Source organism: Numida meleagris, chromosome 4 (assembly GCF_002078875.1).
Source record: "Numida meleagris isolate 19003 breed g44 Domestic line chromosome 4, NumMel1.0, whole genome shotgun sequence".
In the NCBI taxonomy this organism is placed as follows: Eukaryota; Metazoa; Chordata; class Aves; order Galliformes; family Numididae; genus Numida; species Numida meleagris.
In genome coordinates, this window is record NC_034412.1 from 73,019,498 (window position 1) to 73,040,156 (window position 20,659).

The following is a 20,659-nucleotide window of genomic DNA, read 5'->3' on the forward strand; positions in this document are numbered from 1 at the left end:
TAAAAACCCTCGACTTAGATAAGCATAGGCACGAATGCATTAGTCACAATAGATACTTATGCTGATTTGCCTTACTTCTTACAACACAAATGGCAACTATGGGCATCCAAAATGAGTGAAGTATCACTTATGAGCAGTTTGCTGATAAGAAAGCACGCTCCCAAAATATTTTTAAAAATTGGAATCATATTCTAAACATCAGCAAGTTTGAGTGTTGTTAGATGGTCACAATTAAACAGATAAAGCTAATACATGTGTTGCATTGCTCTGTGGATGTTTTTCTTAAAGGTAAATAGTGTTTTGTTGTACCCTAGAAGTAGACCTGCCCACATGTTGATTGTTGTAAGTTAATGACCCGATTTCCCTACTTTCCCTACAAAATTCTTTCTGTACTTCTATTTAGGTAGTTTACTCTGTTTATGCTAAAATGTAGTTGTTTTGTTTAATATGAGTAATGGTACTTCGTCTAAACTTACACTATTTTTAATTATTGTTAATGACTTTTGCATTTATCTCATTATCATAGTAGTGCTGATATATAAACCTAGACTATTTGACTATTCTCTTCAGCATATGCCAAAAGAATTTTAAAATCATACTTGCACTATAAGAAGTGATCTATACTTAGCTGTACGTTTACAATATTTCTGATAGCATTTTAAGAATGACACTATAAGGACCTGCTGTTTCCAACATTTTTTGTTTAAAACTTACCTTTGTTCTTGTCTCATAAGATGCATTTCTTTCTATACGTGTTAAGTGGTGTGAATAACATTATCTTAAAGAATCCTAGTTGATAGTCTAAAACAGTTACTCTGTGATGTAAAAAATTTTGTGTAGTCAGAAAAATACTACTTCTGTGTTGTTTTTTTTTTTAGGTGAATATATTGTTATGACAGTTTACTTCCACCTCAGGCGGAAAATGGGTTATTTTATGATTCAGACATATATCCCATGCATTATGACTGTGATCCTTTCTCAAGTTTCCTTTTGGATAAATAAGGAATCTGTACCAGCTAGAACTGTATTTGGTAACTATTTCTGTTTTTCAATTTTTATTATAGTTACTCCTTTAATTATTTTCTCTGGAGTAGGTCTTTTAAGGGCACAGGTGTACTGCCTCTGTATTAGTGCAGATGCAAGGAAATAAGGTAAATTCAGAATAATTGTTACTATCAATGTATAAAGAAAGTAGTTTATGAGACCTTGGAATCAAAAGAAGTTTGGAATATTTATCCAGAAGCATAACCTGGTTGCCTGTGGCAAGTGGGTGCACGTTGGTGAGGATTTTAGCTGCTTGGGGTAGCAGGCTGAGAAGACCAGGCCCGAGATAATCCACTCCAGTGCTTAGTCTGTATACAGAGCAGTTTTATTCTCCAGTGAGCAGTAGTGCAATACTTGAATGCATGCTTTCTAAAATCCTTTTAAAATAATTTGATTGGGAATGTGCAAGATGCGTGGGTATCTATAGATCTATGTCATCAGTGGAAGCTTGCTATGAGTAAGGCTTAGATTCTGGTTCTGTAATTTCATGTGTAGTGATCTTCTCTCTTATCTACTATTGCCATTATGAAAATGAATTAATAAAGAAAAATGATTGCAAGATATTAAAAGTGAACTTATCAAAATACAGTTTAAATGTGATGCTACAGTAAACACTGAAAATAAAAATTTAAAAAGCCTCAATGGAAGGCAAAGTGTAAATAATTAAAGGAATTAAATGGAAATATGATTCCTAACAGAGGAATAAGATAAAACATTTTTAAAAGCAGTCTTTGTAGATAAGTGTCTTGACTTTATAATATACTCTAGTAGAAAGGAAGACTAATCAAGGAAAGAATGCTCTACAAAAAAGCTGATATAGTTAGATGCTGGCAAGAGTGACAAGAATTAATGTTTCTACATGATGGCTCATCCAAACATGTAAGTAGAGTCTGAACACTGGCGTCACAAATTAGACAAGATTAATCATTAGTTATAGGAGAAACAAGCTATAAACCTAGTAAGAGCTCCAGTGGCTCTCAACTTCTGCGATATATTTGGCAAACAAGTATATTGTTTCACATGTCTTTGCAGTAACGTTGATTAATGGTACTTTTTATAGTGAGTATAGCCATGAACTGGAAAGGTAGAATCTGTATTTGTAGACAAAATGTGGTAATGAAAATGTACAAATTACACAGCAATAGATGAAATTTGTGCCAGTATATCCATATAAGAAACTGGGAACAAATAATAATAAAGTTTAGACATCCACTGATTTACATTTAGTCTCTAATATGCCTTTGAAAAGAAATATCTTACAGTGTGGCTTTTTAAAAGTTTTCTGACAAATGCCAAAAGGGACCCTGTTTTCTAAAGGTAATTTTAAGAGAAGATGGAAATGTTTCAGGCAAGAGGTAGAAATGAAGCCAGAATATCTGCTGTGATACTGACTTTCCTGGCAGGAACTGTCAGAAGAGACTAAACAAAAGATCTTTCCGGTGGACAATGCATGATTGGAGAGAACTTGGCAAAGATACCAGAGGAAGGACACATAAGGAACAATCTAGGGAGTTTCTGCCTGTCAAGATGTCTGTTACTATGGAAAAGATTTTGAACACAATGCACTATGGATGCTTTTCACATGGAACAAAGACATAACAATTTGGTTCTGCAATATATTCTGAATATTTAACAAGTTAACAGTGCATGGCTGGGAGATGGCATTCAGAGAACATCTGTCTTTTTGTGTAGCTCTAGTATGCTACTTGTGTAGAATACATGCTTAGTCTCTTGCTTACAAACCCGATGTATGATGCCTGAACAATTTATCTTGCTGATGAACTGCTATTTCTAAGTATCCCTGATACGAGGGTAGCTTGTTAGGAGCTGTCTTTCAGTACACTTTTTCCGAAATGGTGTGATCTTTTGCTGTCTTATGTCCATGTTTAAAAAAAAAAAAAAATTAAAAGAAAAAAAATGGGGAGGGATTGGACGTATGAGTAAATTCTAGTAATACATCTGTGTTCAGTCATTTGACTGAACCATGACCAAACCATGACCATATGACACAGATCTCTTCCAGTTTCAGCATATGAATGCTGAGTGGTCTGATAAAGTATGCACAGGACTGCAGCATATGTCCTTCAGGTTCTTTTGTGAAACTTGAGACCACCATAGTCCAAAAAAGCTAGGGAGCAGTGCTGCTAGTGAGGCAGAGAAAGCACAGCTGAGCTGGAAGTACTGTCATGACCTTGAGTTCATCTGTACCTGCTAGAATTAGGAATGTAGAAACAAAAGTGATAGCCGTAAGACCCTTACTCAATAAGGATACTATATTTTCAATGTCACTGTTTAGACATTATAGGCTGTTTTCTCTGCTCTCCTTTTGAGACTTACAAGCTCTCTCAGCTAAAGCTTTTGTTACAAGTTTAATTAAAACCTAAGTAGTTTTCAGTAGCGTTTGCTACCCATCTTCTGAAAAAAACAAATCAGAGACACCACCACCACCATAATCACAGAGACATATTCCTAAGTTTTGGTCTTTCATGAGTATTAGATGTTTCGGGAAGATAAAGTTCTATTGTGGGGCCAGTTTATTAACAAAGTTCGTTTCTCAGTGAACTGGAGAAACCTGTGAGGACACTGCATTGATTTATTGCATATTAGCCAGGCTTGTTTCTGCAATTACATATGGAGTAGTGGTTTATACTTTATAAAGAATTCATGCTTTGGTGCCAGAATTTTTAAGTATAAGAGTGTAATAAAACTTACTAAGGTACACCAGTCAGCTATAGATACCTGAATCCGATGATTGTGGAAGAGTGGTGTTTCTTAAAGAGAGAGAGAATTTTCTTTTCCAATTGGGTTTTTAAGATATTTTTTATAGTAAAATATAGTAAAATATTTTTATATTTTTGTAGTAAAATATAGTAAAATATTTTTTTTCACGTTTATGTGCATTTCTGATCAGAAGCTTGCAAGCATTTAGCTCTGGATAATTACAGTTCGTGCATGTGTATATATGTATATATATATATATACATATATATATATATATATATATATGTATAAAGTTTTTACCAGAACTTAATTTCCTGCCCTTGGCATGTATCTAGGGACAGCTGCAGTGGCAACTGCTAGTCTCTCAGAGGTATGGTTTAATAGAAAAAAACTGAGAAAAACTGGAGCAATAAACAGTGTAATACTGTCACAGCCTGCCCTTCCTCCATGTATTTGGTGAAACATTCATTGGTCATTCAAGTCATTTCATCCTATTCTTAAATCTGTTAAGTAAATGTCTTTTTAAAACACAATTCAGACAAACTGTTTGCTCAAAGAGAACAAAAGTAGAATCAGGAAGACAGAGTAAGCTGGGATGTGTCTCTTCCAGGATAAAATAACTTTCCATATTTTTTTCTCATAATTAACCATTTTCAGTGGTGTGTTTTTTCAACACCTTCCCACTGAAGTAGGTTTTGTGAGCTCACATCTGCATTTTTTATCCTGGTGAGATATTCTTTAAGCTTTTACGAACTAGCCACTGCTTCTTTTATTTGTCTTTAAAAAACAAACAAACAAAAACCCCCAACTCTAATGGGAGAGACAGACTTAATTTCATCCTGTTTTCTGTATGACAGTGTCTAGGTGAAGGTTTTTCTTGGAGGATTACCTAAATGAGATATGTCTATTTAGGAAACAGGGTGTGTGAAGATCCTGTTGGAAAACAGACTGTCAATTATTTTGAATTCTTTTCTGTATATACATTTCGTCTTGAATTAAAATGGGTACAGTGTTGTTTTCATAAAAATAAAGAGGTATATGCAATTTTTGTCAATCGTCCTTGAGATTATTGTGGTAGCACTTGAGCAATATTCACCCTATACATGGTAGTATATATCTGGGAGACGTGGGATTCTCGATGTATCAACTATTCTTAGAATAGTTTGGACGAGAGAAAAAGTTCATACTTCGTTTTTGTATAGCTAGTGTTTGCACTTGAAGTGTTACCATGAAGTGGTCATATTGTGAACTCAGTGTTCATGCATGTGTACTTTAATTGAAGTTGTTCTTTCAGAAGATGAAATCCTAATTAAATTTCATCGGTTGACTAGTAGCAGAATGATTTAAAATATAAGGTTATGACTTACTAATTAACAGAGTTGTTAACATAATATTTGAATTTTCCTTAGGACTGAAAAAATTTGCCATGTTTTAGTGGCATCTGGATTATGAGCATGATCAGAGTAATAGAGTAATAGGTAGTTTTCCAAAATCATTAAAGGAAAAATCATGCTTTTCTTGCAATCCGAACAGAACAGTATTCCACTATTTAACAACTTAATTACATTCAAATGTTTAGTAAATAATTTGTTGTAGGAAATTCTACAAAATTTGATGTAAAAATTATGAAATGAAGGCTTCCACCTCTTCTGTGTGTGAACTGTAGAAGATCTAATGAAGGCATGGCCCTTTTAAAACCAGTTACCTGTTATGTGTAACTACTGCTCATTGGTACATGGTGGTTACTGTGACTTAAATTTAATGCAGTATTCATGAGCTGCATAGAAAGGCTTTCCTCCGTTTCCTTAATCTAACAGAGAAATGAGTTGTCTTTACTCCACCTGTCAGTTATTTCTTTCCTGTGTTACGCAGCAGTTCATTTTTATGGACAGTGGGTTGCTGAGTGTAGGATTTCAGAAGTTCTTGAGATTGTCTTATCAAGCAAACTCAGGGAGCACGTTCTGATGGCAACACCTGTATCTTGCTCTTATGGCGGTAGAATTACACAGTACATCATTTTGCAGTGCTGGAAAAGCAGATATGTTATCTTACGCTGTATTTCCTGTATTGATTTAAATTTGAAAATATCTAGTATTATTACTTTCAGTTGTGGTAATTTTTTTTTAACTAAATAGGAGATTTATTTTCTTCCATTTGATGTCAAGATCGCGAGTGTCACATTCACTGGAGTGATTTTTGTTGTAATATTGTTCAATGTAACTGCTTTTTCATTCGTAATGATGAGTTTTACAATCAGAGATGCAAAGTGATTTAAGTCACTCCTAGGTGATACGAAACTGTTTGAAGCTGTCTTTCTACTTTTATATTCTCTCTCTGATTTACTTGTATTCAGCAATGCTTTTGTTTTCTTTGAAGGAATAACCACAGTGTTGACAATGACGACACTGAGCATCAGTGCAAGACACTCACTGCCGAAAGTATCCTATGCTACTGCCATGGACTGGTTCATAGCGGTCTGCTTTGCCTTTGTGTTTTCTGCTCTTATTGAGTTTGCTGCTGTCAACTATTTTACTAATATTCAAATGGAAAGAGCCAAAAGGAAGACAGTAAAATCCCTCCTTGAATTTCCAGTTGCTCCAATACAAAGAGAAAAAAGTACAGAAGAGACACATACGGTACGTTTTCAGCTTATACAAATATTTTCCATTTTTTTCTTGTAAGATTTCTCAACAAAAACAGGCCTTTAACTTTTTCCTCTGAGCCCAAAGTCTTCCCCTGTCATTCCAGCATCTTCCCATCACTTGTAGAGGAGACAGTGAATAAAGTTCTTGACGTTAGTCTCAGCTGGTCTTCTGCATCCTGGCCCAATCCACCAGAGTTGTATCTCCTACTTGGAACTGTGAAACAAAAGTGTCTATTTCATATTCCCTCAGGGACAGCTACCCTAGAGGCATGCATTTCCCTCTACAGGGCAATCAGAAAAAAGCGTTCACCTCATTCTTCAGAATCTGGACCCAGAGTTGTTCTAAGTGTCTGGCAGACAAGTTTCACTCCTGCATGTGGTATAAATCAGAGTTATGCTAGACTAATGCTACACCATATTCAATGAAAAAATCCTGTAAAACTTTATTTGATTTTTACCTGCAGTATTAGAGATTGGAGGGGGAGGTTATGTCTGTCCATACCTGTCATCTCTTTTGTATTTAGTTGTGTTTTGGTGAGGGAGTTAGAATGGATATCTTTAGGAAACTTTCTTTCCCTTTATGTATCGATTCTGTTTGGACTGATAATACAGACATGATATTACAGATTATATAGACACCATGTTATCTTCTATGATTAATTTTTAAGTGAATTAAAGTATGCTAAAGCATTGCAATTATACCTCAGAGAATTTCCCAGCCATAACTGTTATCCTTTCATTGCACGTATCGCCTATGTAGAATTTTCTTTCTTAATCAGTTACAATTTCAGGAAATTTTTAAAGAATGCTGGATGAAACTTTTGTGTCCACCATAGATGTCATTTTTATGTTACCTATGTATCTGCACAGGAACGCACTTCAGCTCCTGAAAAGATTTTGTGGCTCTTTAACAAAATGTTTTTCAGCTTTCATTGTGCTTCAGGCTGTGAGAGTTTTGTGGTAGTTACCTCGGTGTGTGGACCAGTTAACAAGGGCTCAATCTTGCTTCCAGTTGAGCTCACCAGTGATTCTCCTTCCCTCCCTTTTTCAGTTCCCCAGTCCTTGCTAGGTGCTGCATTCCTTCTCCTGTTCATCAGACATGTAGCTAACAAAGTCATTCCAGCACTTGTACTTGCCATATGGTAGGCCAGTAACTCTCAGTTATGGCTGGCTGTCCTGGCAATATAACTCAAGAAGTATGATGCTGACAGCAGCATCATAATTCACTCTTCCTGTCAGACTGGTTTTGTAATTTCCTTTGACTGAACCATGATTTAAGAACTACTGTTTTAGATGAACTCTTGGCAATTCTATCTTTTGTGTCTTGCCACATCTCATTTGTCTCTTTCCTTGTTCATTTGCTCTTTTTGCTTTCCCACCCAAGCCATTTGATATCACTCTTCAGTTGCTGTCCACCCACTTCCATTTTTCTCCTCCTTTGCTCTCCTGCCGTACATCATTACAGTTTTCAATCTTCTGGCTATGTTGTTCTGCTAGCTCCCAATTCTGCTTAGAAGGATAGATGTGCTCCTGAGGAGTTTATTGCATGTCACTCTGTTTGCTGCTAGCAAGAGACAGGAACAAGAAAAAATATGCTTATAGCAGCATGTAGTTCTTGTGCATAGAGGTATTAGTGCCATTAGTTTATCTGGCTAATCTTGATTGTACAGAATACAGTTTAATATAGCATCTCAGACACTCTGAGAAGTGTTAATAAGTATTTGTTTTGGAGCTAGTCAGTTTTTACTTGAGTCTGTAAAAAATAAATTGCATTATAACAGGTAATACTAGATGTATTAAATCTAATTAAATCCCAAGGAAAAGATAGTTTTCTCAGGTAGTAGTAGCAGAGGTTTAAAATGCTTGTTTTGATTCATGTTCAGAATTGCTGCGTATTTGTCTTGTGCTTCACCATTTACACAAATGTTTTCGATAAGCTATTTTAAAACGAACAAAACCCCTCAGCAACAACAGCAACAGACCACACACAAATTCATCCAACTTTAAAGCTAGGCAACTTGAGATGTGAACAGTTCTATTCCACTGCTAAGTTAATAAATCTGTTGTAGATTTGGTAATCTGCTGACATATTTGGAGATCTTGAAAACACTCAAGGGAGCAATCTAGCATTTGGAAGGTTTATACATTAATGCTATGAGTTTGTATGACAGTGATAATAATATTACTTGGACTGTTATTATGTTTTCTCTAGTCATGCCTATGTTAAAACTTGTCTTTGCTTTTCTGGGAGAAACGTAGAGAATGAGATCACAGATGTGTTAAAAAGCCTTAGCTATCAGGCGTTGCCTTCAATGACTAGATGATGATTTCTGTGTCCTGCTGCACAGAACAGTCTTTAGAAGATAATGTGACTGGTACTTTGCTTTCCAACTTATGTGTAATGCAGTCTTTCTCTTTAATATTTTAGTTTTAGGTCTAGAAAGATAATCTTGAATCTTACGTCTTATGAATCTGATTTTCCTCTATGTATACTGTCTAATCAGTGCTGGATTACCAGAGGTTAAAATCCCTGCTTCACTGAGAGTTTATAGTACACAAAGAATGCAGGACAGTAGCCTGTTGCATACAATCTCTAAACATTTTTTTTTAACGTAAAAGCTTCTAATTTTCTCTCCATAGCTAAACTATAGAATTCCATTTCTTAAACCAGCTGATGTGGTGTGTTTTTTTTTTTTTTTTTTTTTTTTTTTTTTTTTTTTTTACAAAGAGCCTGTACTATATTGCCACTACTGTGCTAGAAATTCTGTTGTTAGCACAATTGCTAGAGATCAAGGAAAAATTGATTTACACCATTGTCTCTTGGAATTTCGTTGTCTTGGGACAAAGTTTAATTCCTTCCAGGCTGGAAGGAATGAACTTGTCCCAAAGTATTCTGAACTCCTTTCTTTAGTAAAAGCAGAAATGATGTTGCAAGTCAGTGTGTGATGGAAATGAATGATTTATAGTTTGTTATTGGACTCCTGAGTCTATTTTTATGCTTCTGCACTGTTTCCGTTTCCCTGTATTCCTATGAAGTTTATTTTTAAAGACCTACCCAATTTTGGAGATGAAAAATGTTACTGAAAAATATTCTTCAAAAATAGGCTTCTAAACACTGTTAGCATGAGCTTCAAACTCAGCTGGCTGTTTCAAGAGTGTGAAACTTGAAAAAAACAGGTCAGACTTGAACAAACTTTTTGAATGGAATCATTTCCTCAGACTTGATCTTAAAGATATTATAATTCCCAAAATTCCTGTTTTCTGAAGCCAGTTAAATGTTATATCATCTTCTGTTGGCCAAATAGCATTTAATGAAGGAACTCGGGGGTCAGGCTCTTCGCTATCTCATAGATGCACACTGCTGTCCTTACTTGGAGTACGTATACCGGTGTGATGTGTGTACCTCATGAGTTTATTAGCAATGTTCTCATTTTTCTTGTTACTGTTTATCTGAAAGTGTAATAGCTTCCACTCTCTCAGCAAATGGAGAAGTGCAGCTAACCCCATCTCTTCCATATGAGGAAGGAGTTATCTGAGGACCAGCCACATCTCACTTGGGATACTTAAACCATAAAGGAGTGGTCTGCCTATTGACCTCCTTATCTGGATACGTAGCCTCTTCTGTGTGTCTTAAATAGTCCTGGAGATGGCAAAGCATTTCAGTTTTAAATAAAATTAAATTTTTTCACTCTTTCATTAATTCTCCACTGCCTAGTATTATTACAGGTTATTTTTAAGGTACTGGTATTTAAATCTCAGATCCTGATAAGAGTCTTTTGATCATGAGATGTGTGAAGTTCGTGCAAATGGAATGGCAGGACCATAAGAAGGGGGATCCCTGTGCTGTGTGAATAATTTATTTGTTATGTCATCAATTTTCTGTTGCTTTAGCTCAATTAGTCAACACTTTTGCTGTCAAGGATTTACAGTCAACACTAGAGGATCAATCAATTGTGATGGTCCTGCTCAATCCAGCTCTCTACATAATGTAGAGGGAGATAAGGTCCCTGTAGTACATGTAAAGAGCATGTTGGGAAAAGCGGTTTGGGTCTTTCCAGCTTCTGGAAAGGGCAAACCTCTCCGTGGCACTGTTTTTGCCCAGGGACCTGGGTCCACTTGGTGGGTGATGCAGAAGAATGGGGATGTTCAGTGTGTACCACAAGGGAATTTGATGCTGGGGGAGTGCACTGACATTGTGACATTGTGCTTAAGTGGAATGAGAATAGATGAAGGTCATAAACAACTGGCACACATCAAACTGAATGCTATTCAAAGGATAGAAGGGCTACCTGGGGTAGTGCTGTAGTGATTTAGTGGGAACTTTGAATACCTGAAGGTAGAATACGTAGATCTAAATTTGTTCTTGAAGTATTATATCAGCAGTGATGGTCAGGTACAAAGGTGTTTTTTTGTTTGTTTTGCATGTTTTCTAACTTTTTTTGGTAGACTGTCAGTAGTCCCAGCTCTTGGACTGTCTAAATATCTAAATATGCGCTCAAACAATACAGTGATTGAGGCATAAATGGCACGTCAAAAATTATAAATATTTTTCTTAATATTTTACATGATATATCTTTCTAAAGAGCATAAATTGAAGTGTTACATTAAAAACTCTGGTCTTTTTCCAAGAACCTGACACTGCTTTACCTTTAATACATTTGAGTGTGGAATAAATTTACACTGGAAGTTGAGACATTTGTCTTCTTCCAAGTGAGCAGAGTAATTACTGAAAGTACACAATGTAGTATTAGGTTCAAGGCTAGATTCTGATCCAACTTAAGTGTGATGTAAACTCCTTTGAATTCCAGAAAAATAGCTGAGTGGTGGTAAATTGAACAGAACTGATGGAATTCAAAGTTGTGGAATGAGGGTTTAGTATTCAACACGGAAATGATTTTTTCTGATATGCACAAAAGGGAGGACTTAAATTTCCACACCTGGTTTATAATCAAGCAAGAAATCCTGCTGGAGTGCTACCTCCTCCAAACCTTCATTAGAAATGTTATAATTGATCACTCTTTAATCTTCCATAAGTATTATAATGAATTACCACAATTGTGGGCAAGGGAATATGAGAGAGATGCTCTACTGTTATGTGTCTGGTGCTGAAAGGCTTGACGGTGTTTGCTGTAGTTACTGAGAGATTTAATTTATATGGTATTGGGATAAGGCTTTTATTTTGGAAACTGAAGTGTAGCTTGGAAATGCCAATCTCTCAAGTGATTATTTTAGAGGATATTAAACCCTATTGTTGTTAATAAAAAATAAAAATACTGATGTGTTTGTCATTGTGCTGTTCTCCCGAAAAGAGAAAAGGCACTCCTTATGGTTTCATCATTAGAATAAACAATCCAAGTTTCTGTTTAATAATAAAAATTACTTTCCTTGTAAGTTGTAGGCAATCAGTAAGGTCTTGTATTGATCTAATTGCAAATACCTTCTTTTTTTCTTCTTTTGTTTGTAGTATAAATATGCAAAAAAAAAAAAAAAACCAACATGTGGTACCATTTCAGAAACACCAAGTCACAATAAACCTGTATGGTGACAACAGTAAAATTTTCAGATTGTTTGATCACTTATTATGCAAAATCTCAGGGAATTTATAGTTTTTCCTTATGATGACGAGTATAAAATGATGCTTATGAACTCAAGGCTCTTCAGATTTTCTTCTTTAAAAGTTTTCTGTATTTATATTTGAATTTCAGTTTTATTTCTTATCCACAATGAGCTTTCAATACTCTTGAGCCCAGTGACACTGAATTGCAGTTCAGTTTCACAGCCATTTGTGAGATTTCTAGCTGACTTCATTGTTACTCTGGGAAAACTGGAATTAGAAGAAATAAATGCTGAGAAGATTGGGAAAGTCTAACAGACAAGGACCGTTCAAGGCATTTTCAGCAAACTACTGAAGCAAATTAAAATACAGCTTTAAGGTCACTAAAAATTTGAAAGAAAATAATGAACCTTTCATCCCTAATCAGCTGTTCTTCCTTTCATAGATATAATACAGAGCACCTCCACAACTGACTATCATGCAACCTATCCTAGTAGATTTTTTGCCCTGTAGCTCTGTTTTCAGTTCTTTCATTTTTTGTCATAAATACAATCTCTAAGACTATATGTGTGACTTTATATATATGTATATATGGCTCTTAATTACAGAACACATGGATGGATTTCTTTGTCATAGATTTGACATTCATTTTTTGGAAAAAAGAAAACTTTCCAATTTTCTTATTTATGTATCTCTAGCTTTGAATTCACTTTTCTTTCGCATCATGTGCAATACAAGATGGAATGCTCTTCTTACCTCTCCTCTCCTCCCATCACTTGACTGAGATCATGGAATCAGCTCCATGTATGGTGAACTGGCTGTTACAGCTTACCTCCCCTGACTTTTTTTCCCCAGATAATCTGCATTGCTCTTGGCATTGCTAAAGCTACAAATTAGAATATACTGTGTTGTGTGGCAGGTGGTTCTTTTACTTGATCATATTCCAGGGCTCTGTAATGCAAAACAAAACCTCTACTACTATTCCAGTAAAAATTTGATTGACTGGCTCTACAACATAACAGTAAGCCATGGTGGATTTCTCTTCCAAGTTGTGCATTTACTAGCAGCACGGCAATATGGTGACTCAGTGGGAATTGGGATTAGCAGCGTTATTTACACTGATGACAACATGCTACTTCCCTGTTAAATGTCAAATGGTGTGAATTTGGCAGGGTATGTAATGTCCTCCCAGAAGAACAGACTGTTTTGTAGGAAGGAATGGAAAGGATAAAAAGCACTGCGGCAGAGTTTAATAGGAAAATATTATTTAATTACTACACAAACAGTTTTCATGTTGCAGCTAAACAGAACATAATGCCAGGTTTTGGTTTCCTTAAGCCTTCCAATTTTTGCATGAATTTTTCTATGAATTAACTGGAATCACCCAGTTTTGGAAACCTATGCCTTCGTATATATCACATCTCAGATTTTCTAATATATTAATTTACATGTGTTATGTAGAAGGCTTAATACTGTTATAAAAGACTAAGATGAGTCTTGCAAAATCAATATAGAAGTATAAAAATGTTTCTTTACTCTTTACTTCTTATTCCCTTATAGGAAGTAACATCTCTTCATTATATGCTTGACTATTCTAATAAATAACTAAAATTCTTCTGTGTAACTTTAAAACTGCTTTGATTGCGGTACCCTATTCAGGCGTTGGTTTTGTTTTTGTTTTTAACCTTGGGGAAAGCAAGTGCCCCAAATGGTCTTGCACCTGGGTTGTGGCAACCCCTGCTACCAATACAAGTTGGGGAATGTAAGAATAGAGCATAGCCCCGCTGAAAAGCATTTGGGGGTACTGGTGGATGGGAAGCTGGACATGAGCCAGCAATGTGCCCTTACAGCTCAAATTGCCTACCATATCCTGGGCTGCAGCAGAAGAAGTATGGCCAGCAGGGCCTTTGCTCTGATCCTTTGCTCTTTGCTGGTGCTACCTCACCTGGAGTACTGCATCCAGATGTGGAGTCCTCAGTACAGGAGAGATGGGGGCCTGTTGGAGTGTGTCCAGAGGAGGGCTACAAAGTAGGAATGGAGAGAAATGGAACAACTCCTCTGTGTGGACAGAGTGTGAGAGCTGAGGCTGTTCAGCCTGGAGAAGAGAAGGCCGTGAGGTGACCAAATAGCAGCCTTTCAGTATCTAAAGGGGGGCTGTAAAAGGTAGTGGACAGACTCTTTAGCAGGGTCTTTTGTGATAGGACAAGGAGAAATGGTTTCAAACTGAAAGAGGGGAGATTTAGTAGTAGGCATAGGAGTGCTGGAGTGTCATGTACCCAAGCCCAGAACTGTTGAACTATTTTTCAAAGAATGCTGAGGCTGATTAGGATGGCAGCTCTGGATTATGTTACAGGTATATGGCCTTAGGTTTGATATATACCTGCTTATCACCAGCAGTGGTGATGGCTGTGTCCTCTGTTGGTCAGAGGCCTATGAAGAGAATTTCAGTATTGAATAATACTGAATCTTTGTTAGACTGGCCAGTGAGAATGGCTTTATTTTGGCTTCTAATCCCAACAGGTTGTACCTATTATACAAACTACAAAACAGTTTAAAATTGCAGGGAATGATTGAAAGCTTCTATGTGGAGCACAAATAGACTATAGGAAGAGGCTGTTGAGATGTCTGAAGGAGATAACTGTAGAATGCTGTACCAACACAACATTTGTCACAGCTTGCAGCATTGTTAGTGTTTACACACTTAAGTCCAGTCATAAGGATAAAGTCGCCCAATGTCCTGTCATTTGCTTTTATTGTTGCTATGTTCTCCCCCAAACTTGACATGTAACTTTAAAATAGTGTTCTTGCTTGTTTTACAGATTCTAGGTTGGCCTTATCATAGGAAAGATGTACTGCGACTGTTATCATCTCTCTTTGTTCTGTAAGAAGATGACTAAGTTTGTCAGTTCCGTGCTGTGTATTGCTGTGTTGATGATCCCATTCCCATGAATCTCAGCTCAGCTGTTGCACGCTACTTCAGTTCATGCTAAATTTGCAATCTGACTTCATTGAAGTGCAAAGTTGGCTTGCTTGTCAAAAAGCTGGTAATACATACAAAACAATCCAGTATTTTGTTTTTCTGGCTCAAGTAAATGCTTGTGTAGGCTTAAAGAAGTTTCAGGATTTCCATGTTATGTGAGCATCTGTTTATAGAGTGCCAACCTTGTTAAATATTGAAGAGTTTAGATTGACTCATATTTGTGCATCATTTTAGTGTGGTAGTAAACAGCAGTATCCATTGAAGTTGAGCTTAAATGGAAAAGTAAATGATCTGTGAGTGGATTTTTCTTTCTTTTTTTTTTTTTTTGTGATGAGATTTTTGGTTTATGCATTCTATCATAGATGCTGACTATCAAATTTGCTCCATAAATCTGCTATGGTATTTAACAGTAGATTGTATGGATTTGTTTTAAAGTGTGCTAACAGCTTTGTTTGTTTTATTATTCATGGTCAATTGCATGCAAATCCACTTGTCAGGGGAAGGAAGCAGCATTAATTACTACATTTTACACATGCCTGTGAGGAGATTTGTTTAGTTATCCTGTTTCTGTGCCAAGTAAAATGGACTTTCTGCTCTGGGACTGGCAGAAAGACATCTTGCATCAGCGGTCTTTACATGGAAAGAATTCGTACTGAATGTATTTTTCACCCTTTCAGTTAAGGTTGTTTTAAAGGAAAAAAAAAATACCCTTCAAAATAGTAAATAGTATGTGTGCTAAAAATTAAAGCAAAAATTTATGTGGCTTTGTAACACAGCAAATGTTTCAAAAGTTGTTTGCAATACTGCATGTTGTTTCATTGATTGTGATATAACAGTTTCCATATTCTCAAATAAATTTAACTTGGCAAGTCATTCGCTGATTCTCAAAACAACAGGCCCTTGATTTACATGTCACTGGGCTTCAGATGTGTAAGCTTGGGCTTCAGGAACTGCTAGTCATAGTTACTCTGCTCCAGCTGTTTTCAACAAACAGGGAGGCTAAGATGCCTTCTGTGTTGAAGAGGAGCACTTTTCCAGGAGATGTAAACAGATTATTTTATTTCCTTGCCCAACAGAATTTGAACATCCTATTCTATTCCATACTCCCTGGTCAAAGTATTCTAACACATGGAGTGGGAGCTCTTTAAATGTTTTTATATATACTTTTTATGCTTTATATGGACTAATGAAAGAGCAATTATGAATCTCTTCTGAAAGATGGCATCCTCTTGAAATAGGATACAATGAAACATAGTACTTAGAACTTGTATTTCGCTAGTGGTTGTGAACTATGGAGCTGGTCAGAATGATAGGCTGTTTCAAAATAAGAGTGTGGTGTCATTTACATATGCGGTAAGTTGGCCCATTTTATAAAAAGACAGTCTTCGTCAAACACACTGAGGCTGGCTGGTGTTGCATGCAGTGATACACTGCATCTGATGAGAGCATTCAGATTTTATTTTGCATTCCTTAGCTACAGCATTTTAAATGTCTCCCAAAAATCTCACCCAAATGTCTCCAGAAAGTCAGCTCCCTTCTGAATCCAGAGTGAAAATGTAAAAAATGTGGACTCAGTGTTTCCTGTGGAGCCCCATCTGGAGCAGCACAGCAGCTCTGTGTTGGCTCAGGATAACTGAATGTTTTCCTGACTTGCCCTTGAAATGGAGTCTTTAATTGCATAATCTCTTCATTTCTTGGATTGCATTTAGTTTGACTTCCATTTGATATTCATATTTTATTTCTTGTTCTCATACCTCCAAAGTAAAAGCTACTGATTGGCAGTAGGTTTGTGTTTCAAACGGTTATTTGAAAAAACAAACAAACAAAAACAAAAAACACCAAGCAAATTAAATATTTTTAGGAGGCAGCAAGTTTTTTACACTCCCTTGCATAAGGGGAAGCCTCATGGTGCCCTACAGCTCCTCATGAGGGGAGCAGAGGGGCAGCGCTGAGCTCTGGTCTCTGGTGACAGCGACAAGACCCAAAGGAATAGCATGGAGCTGAGTCAGAGGAGGGTCAGGTTGGGTGTTAAGATAAGGCTCTTCACCAGTCTGAGCTGGGCATGGAACAGGCTCCCCAGGGCAGTGGTCACAGACCCAAGGTGCTGGAGTTCAAGAAGTGTCTGGACAGTGCTCTCAAAAATATGGTCTGATTTTTGGGTGGTCCTGTACAGAGTGAGGAGTTGGACTTGATGATTTTTATAGTTCCCTTCCAACTCAGGATGTTCTACGATTCTATGATAAATAGTTTTGTTGTTCAGATTATCATAATATCCTTTTACTAGTGATATGCACCACAACTGAAATATCTGTGAATGTTTTACTTAGTACAAATCAAATGTAGCATTTGAGTATGTTTCACAATGTAATGGTTAATCTGACCTTTGCTGATGTCAACCGAATTTGGTTCTTTAAGGCTTGGCTGGGGAATCAACCTTATTTAACATTTTTATTAGTGATGTTGGCACAAGGCAGTAGTTAGATGAAATTTTCAGATGGTGTAGGGTTGTGAGAGCATCTGTACAGAGAAGGAATAGACAAATGTGGGAAGAATTGGATGACCTTTGTAACATTTAATAGAGGAGGACACGGGGTCACATGTATATAGTCATTAACAAGAATTTTCAACTGGAGAAACCAAAAACAAGAGCCCCCTGAGAGTTTTCAAGGAGAATGAGTTATTGTCGTGATACAGTGTTGAATAAGGCAAGTGCAAGACAAGGATTTGTGAGGAGAGGTAGTGGCAGTGTCCTGGTGAACTCACCCTGGGAATCGTTACATGTTCTGCTCTGCTTCAGCAGACCTCCACATGTACATTGTAATACCAAGGAGGAAACTGTCTCTCTAAATGTTAGGTTCCTGAGGTATTGGAAGTTTTCTGTACCAGTGACAACAAAGAAAATAGTAGATTTTTTAAAGTCACACACTTTGACAACTTGAAATTGTACAGATAACTTTATTCTTGAAGAAATACTGTAATAGGACATGAGTAGTGGATGAAGCAGCAGCAGGTCTTAGTTGATCACTTGGATGACAGCTGTAGTTGTGAGGGAGAGGAGGCATTTTGCATACATTTTGATGGAAAAAACTGCCCTCAACAGAAATAGAGGGGACTGCAATGTGCCAGGGAGTCTGGCTGTTCTCTGTCTGTCATACCAGTGTCTGTAGTTGATGCACAGAAGGGAAGGACACTGAAGTGGCTGCTGGAAGCTGATGACGCATCTCATGCTAGCTCCTGGGCGGGTCTGCTTCACAACCTCTCTCCCAGTCTGTGGGCTGCAATCAGAGCAGGTAGCCCTCTTGGTCTATTGCAAACACTCCTGTCCTGGTTGTGTTTTATAATTTAAATTTAGCTGTCTTAAAAGACTGCTCTACTATTCCTGGGTCACTGACAACCCTCATGTGAAAGTATCCAAATTGTACACCTGTGTGTACTTCTGCACTTCCCAAAGGGTGACTCAGGCTTCTCTTTCAAACAGTACAATAAGTGTTTTCTTTCAGGAAATAAGTTTCTTTTGGTATTTATGCAATAATTCCAGACTTCTGTTTCTTCAAATTGCAGATGCATAAAAATAATAATAATAAAAAAACATATTGACACAGATCTGTGCAGAAAGGAAAACCATGAAACCTAGGAGGGATTCTTTAGTATTTCAACCATAAGCTGGCAAATACGTCAGCTGTGAACAGGCTGCTGCTTATGGCTGTGTATGTTACAGCTTCAGACAAATTCAAGCTAACAATACTGCCACTGACTGATTTGTTCTGCAATGAACAGAATTTGGGGCCAGCATTCTGGTCATGATGGGAGTGCTGGAGATGTCCTGTGATATACACAGGTCACTCTGAAAGTAATGCCTCCTATTTATTTTCATGGAAACTTCAACAAATACAAAAAGAACAATAGCACTATTTGATAGAGCAAATTCTCAGCTACAAAACGCTGTTTTTCAGCATAGTCCCTGCCATTAGCTAATTTGGGTGGATGAGCTGATTGAGATTACACATTGCTATTGCCATTGCTGAAATGGACCACCCACCGCCTTGCTGTACTCACATCCCGTGTTTGGTCTTCATGAACATTCAGCTAGTGTCAATGAAAGTCAGTGGATGCAAATGTTTCTGCATGGAGGAATTCGGTTCTGTACTTTTGCTTCATATGCACTTCCATGTCAGACACCATTTTTTCAGACTGCCCCTTCCCTGCCGTCCATCACACGGCAACAACATGTAATGGAATATTGGCAGGAAGGTTCAACCTCCACAGCCATACCACCAACACCTGCGTCTGACCATGGCCAACATAATAAAATAGGAGGCATTACTTTCAGGGCAGTCCTCATGTATGTGTGTGCATATTTGTATTCCTTTTTTTTTTTTTTCAGATACTTTTTCAGCTCCTACTTCTCTTTTTCCTTGAGAAAAACAGCTAAGCACAAGTGATGCAGCCAACAGGCATGGTTGTCACTCTTCTCACCATTCAAGGCACTAGTACCTCAAATAATGTCCCATTTATGCTCTGCTCAAGCACTTAGCTGGAGAGAACTGTTGTTGTATGAAGGAGGGATTTCTGCCCACTTTCTGTTCTCTTCCTTGTGCTGTGAGTTTTGGCTGGGCTCTTTGGTATAGAGGGAGAGGAAACGAGAAGTAATGGAGCCAAAGCTACAGCAGCATGTGATGATGCAAGGTGATGACTGAGAAGCATAAATCAGAGATGTGCAAAATGTGATTTTTGATGCATAGAGTTATTTATTTATATCTGTATTTTGACCTGTGTTGCTTCTGTAGAGTATGTGTATCCTACCAGTGATTAAATCCACGTCTCTTGACAAGCAGTGTACCTCTTTGCAAAATATATTCATATATTATGTTTAGAAAGTGCAGGGCTGATGATTCAAAAGTCTGTTTTTCAGATACATTTCAAGAAGGAGGTTCAGGCGTGTTTAGGGTTACTCTTAAATGCAGGGAAGAACAGAGAACAGGAAGAAGAGCTCTCAGAAGTCAGTAACATAGTGAATCCTGCTGGAGTTACCATCCCTAAATTCTTATCTGTACTTCAGTTTCTTATACAGCCTAATAAGTACTATTTGACTTAAGTATATCTTTCTGAATGACATCCAGACTTGCCTGAAGATGGACAATTCACCACTTAGTTAATAACTGGAAAGGTGTAGTGGATGGAAGACTGATTTATTCTCTGGTTCATTTGCAGCTGGATAATTTATTGCCTGTGGTTAACGTGAAAATGCATTGGCTTTATTTCTGAAGGAACAGGAAAAGGGAAAACTTGGTTTGGTAAATAATGGCACTTTCATAGCCTCTGCTCTAGAAGATGGCTAGAGTTCCTGATATATGGTAGTTACATTTCTAGAGATAAAAGTGCAAAAGTAAACCATTGTGGCTGGTAAGTCAGTTCTATAATATTTCTATATTATCAGAGAAATATGCAAACATAGAGAATTTTCTTTGAGGGTGAGCCTGAAAAAACCCAAGCCAAGAATGTTTAGCTTCATGGTACTAAGTTTACATAGGTATCTCATTGAGTGTGAAGTGTCAGGTATGTTTTCGTACCTGTATTACAGCCACAGGTAAAAGGAATTCCTTTTTATAACTTTATATGCTATTAAATCTGTTTCCATGAACATGTGGTATTTTTGTGCTTCAAGATCAAGCTACTATTGCTATTTGTGAGTATTTTTCTTTTAATATTTGATTAT

The 20,659-nt window shown here is 37.0% G+C and overlaps 1 protein-coding gene across 3 annotated transcripts in view; it reads left to right on the forward strand.

The window, feature by feature from the left end:
- The window catches only part of GABRA4 (gamma-aminobutyric acid type A receptor alpha4 subunit), a 46,853-nt gene that overhangs the window by 15,313 nt on the left and 10,881 nt on the right, over positions 1–20,659 (forward strand). Inside the window, exons 7-9 of one of the 3 annotated variants that reach the window (XM_021395383.1) lie at positions 879–1,031; positions 6,142–6,401; positions 20,155–20,237. In XM_021395383.1, coding sequence (XP_021251058.1) covers positions 879–1,031; positions 6,142–6,401; positions 20,155–20,208 — 467 coding nt within the window. In that variant the 3' untranslated portion in view covers positions 20,209–20,237. Of the gene's footprint in view, positions 1–878; positions 1,032–6,141; positions 6,402–14,782; positions 15,192–20,154; positions 20,238–20,659 lie in introns of those variants that run through there. The other 2 variants (XM_021395382.1, XM_021395380.1) reach the window with 2 other exon arrangements.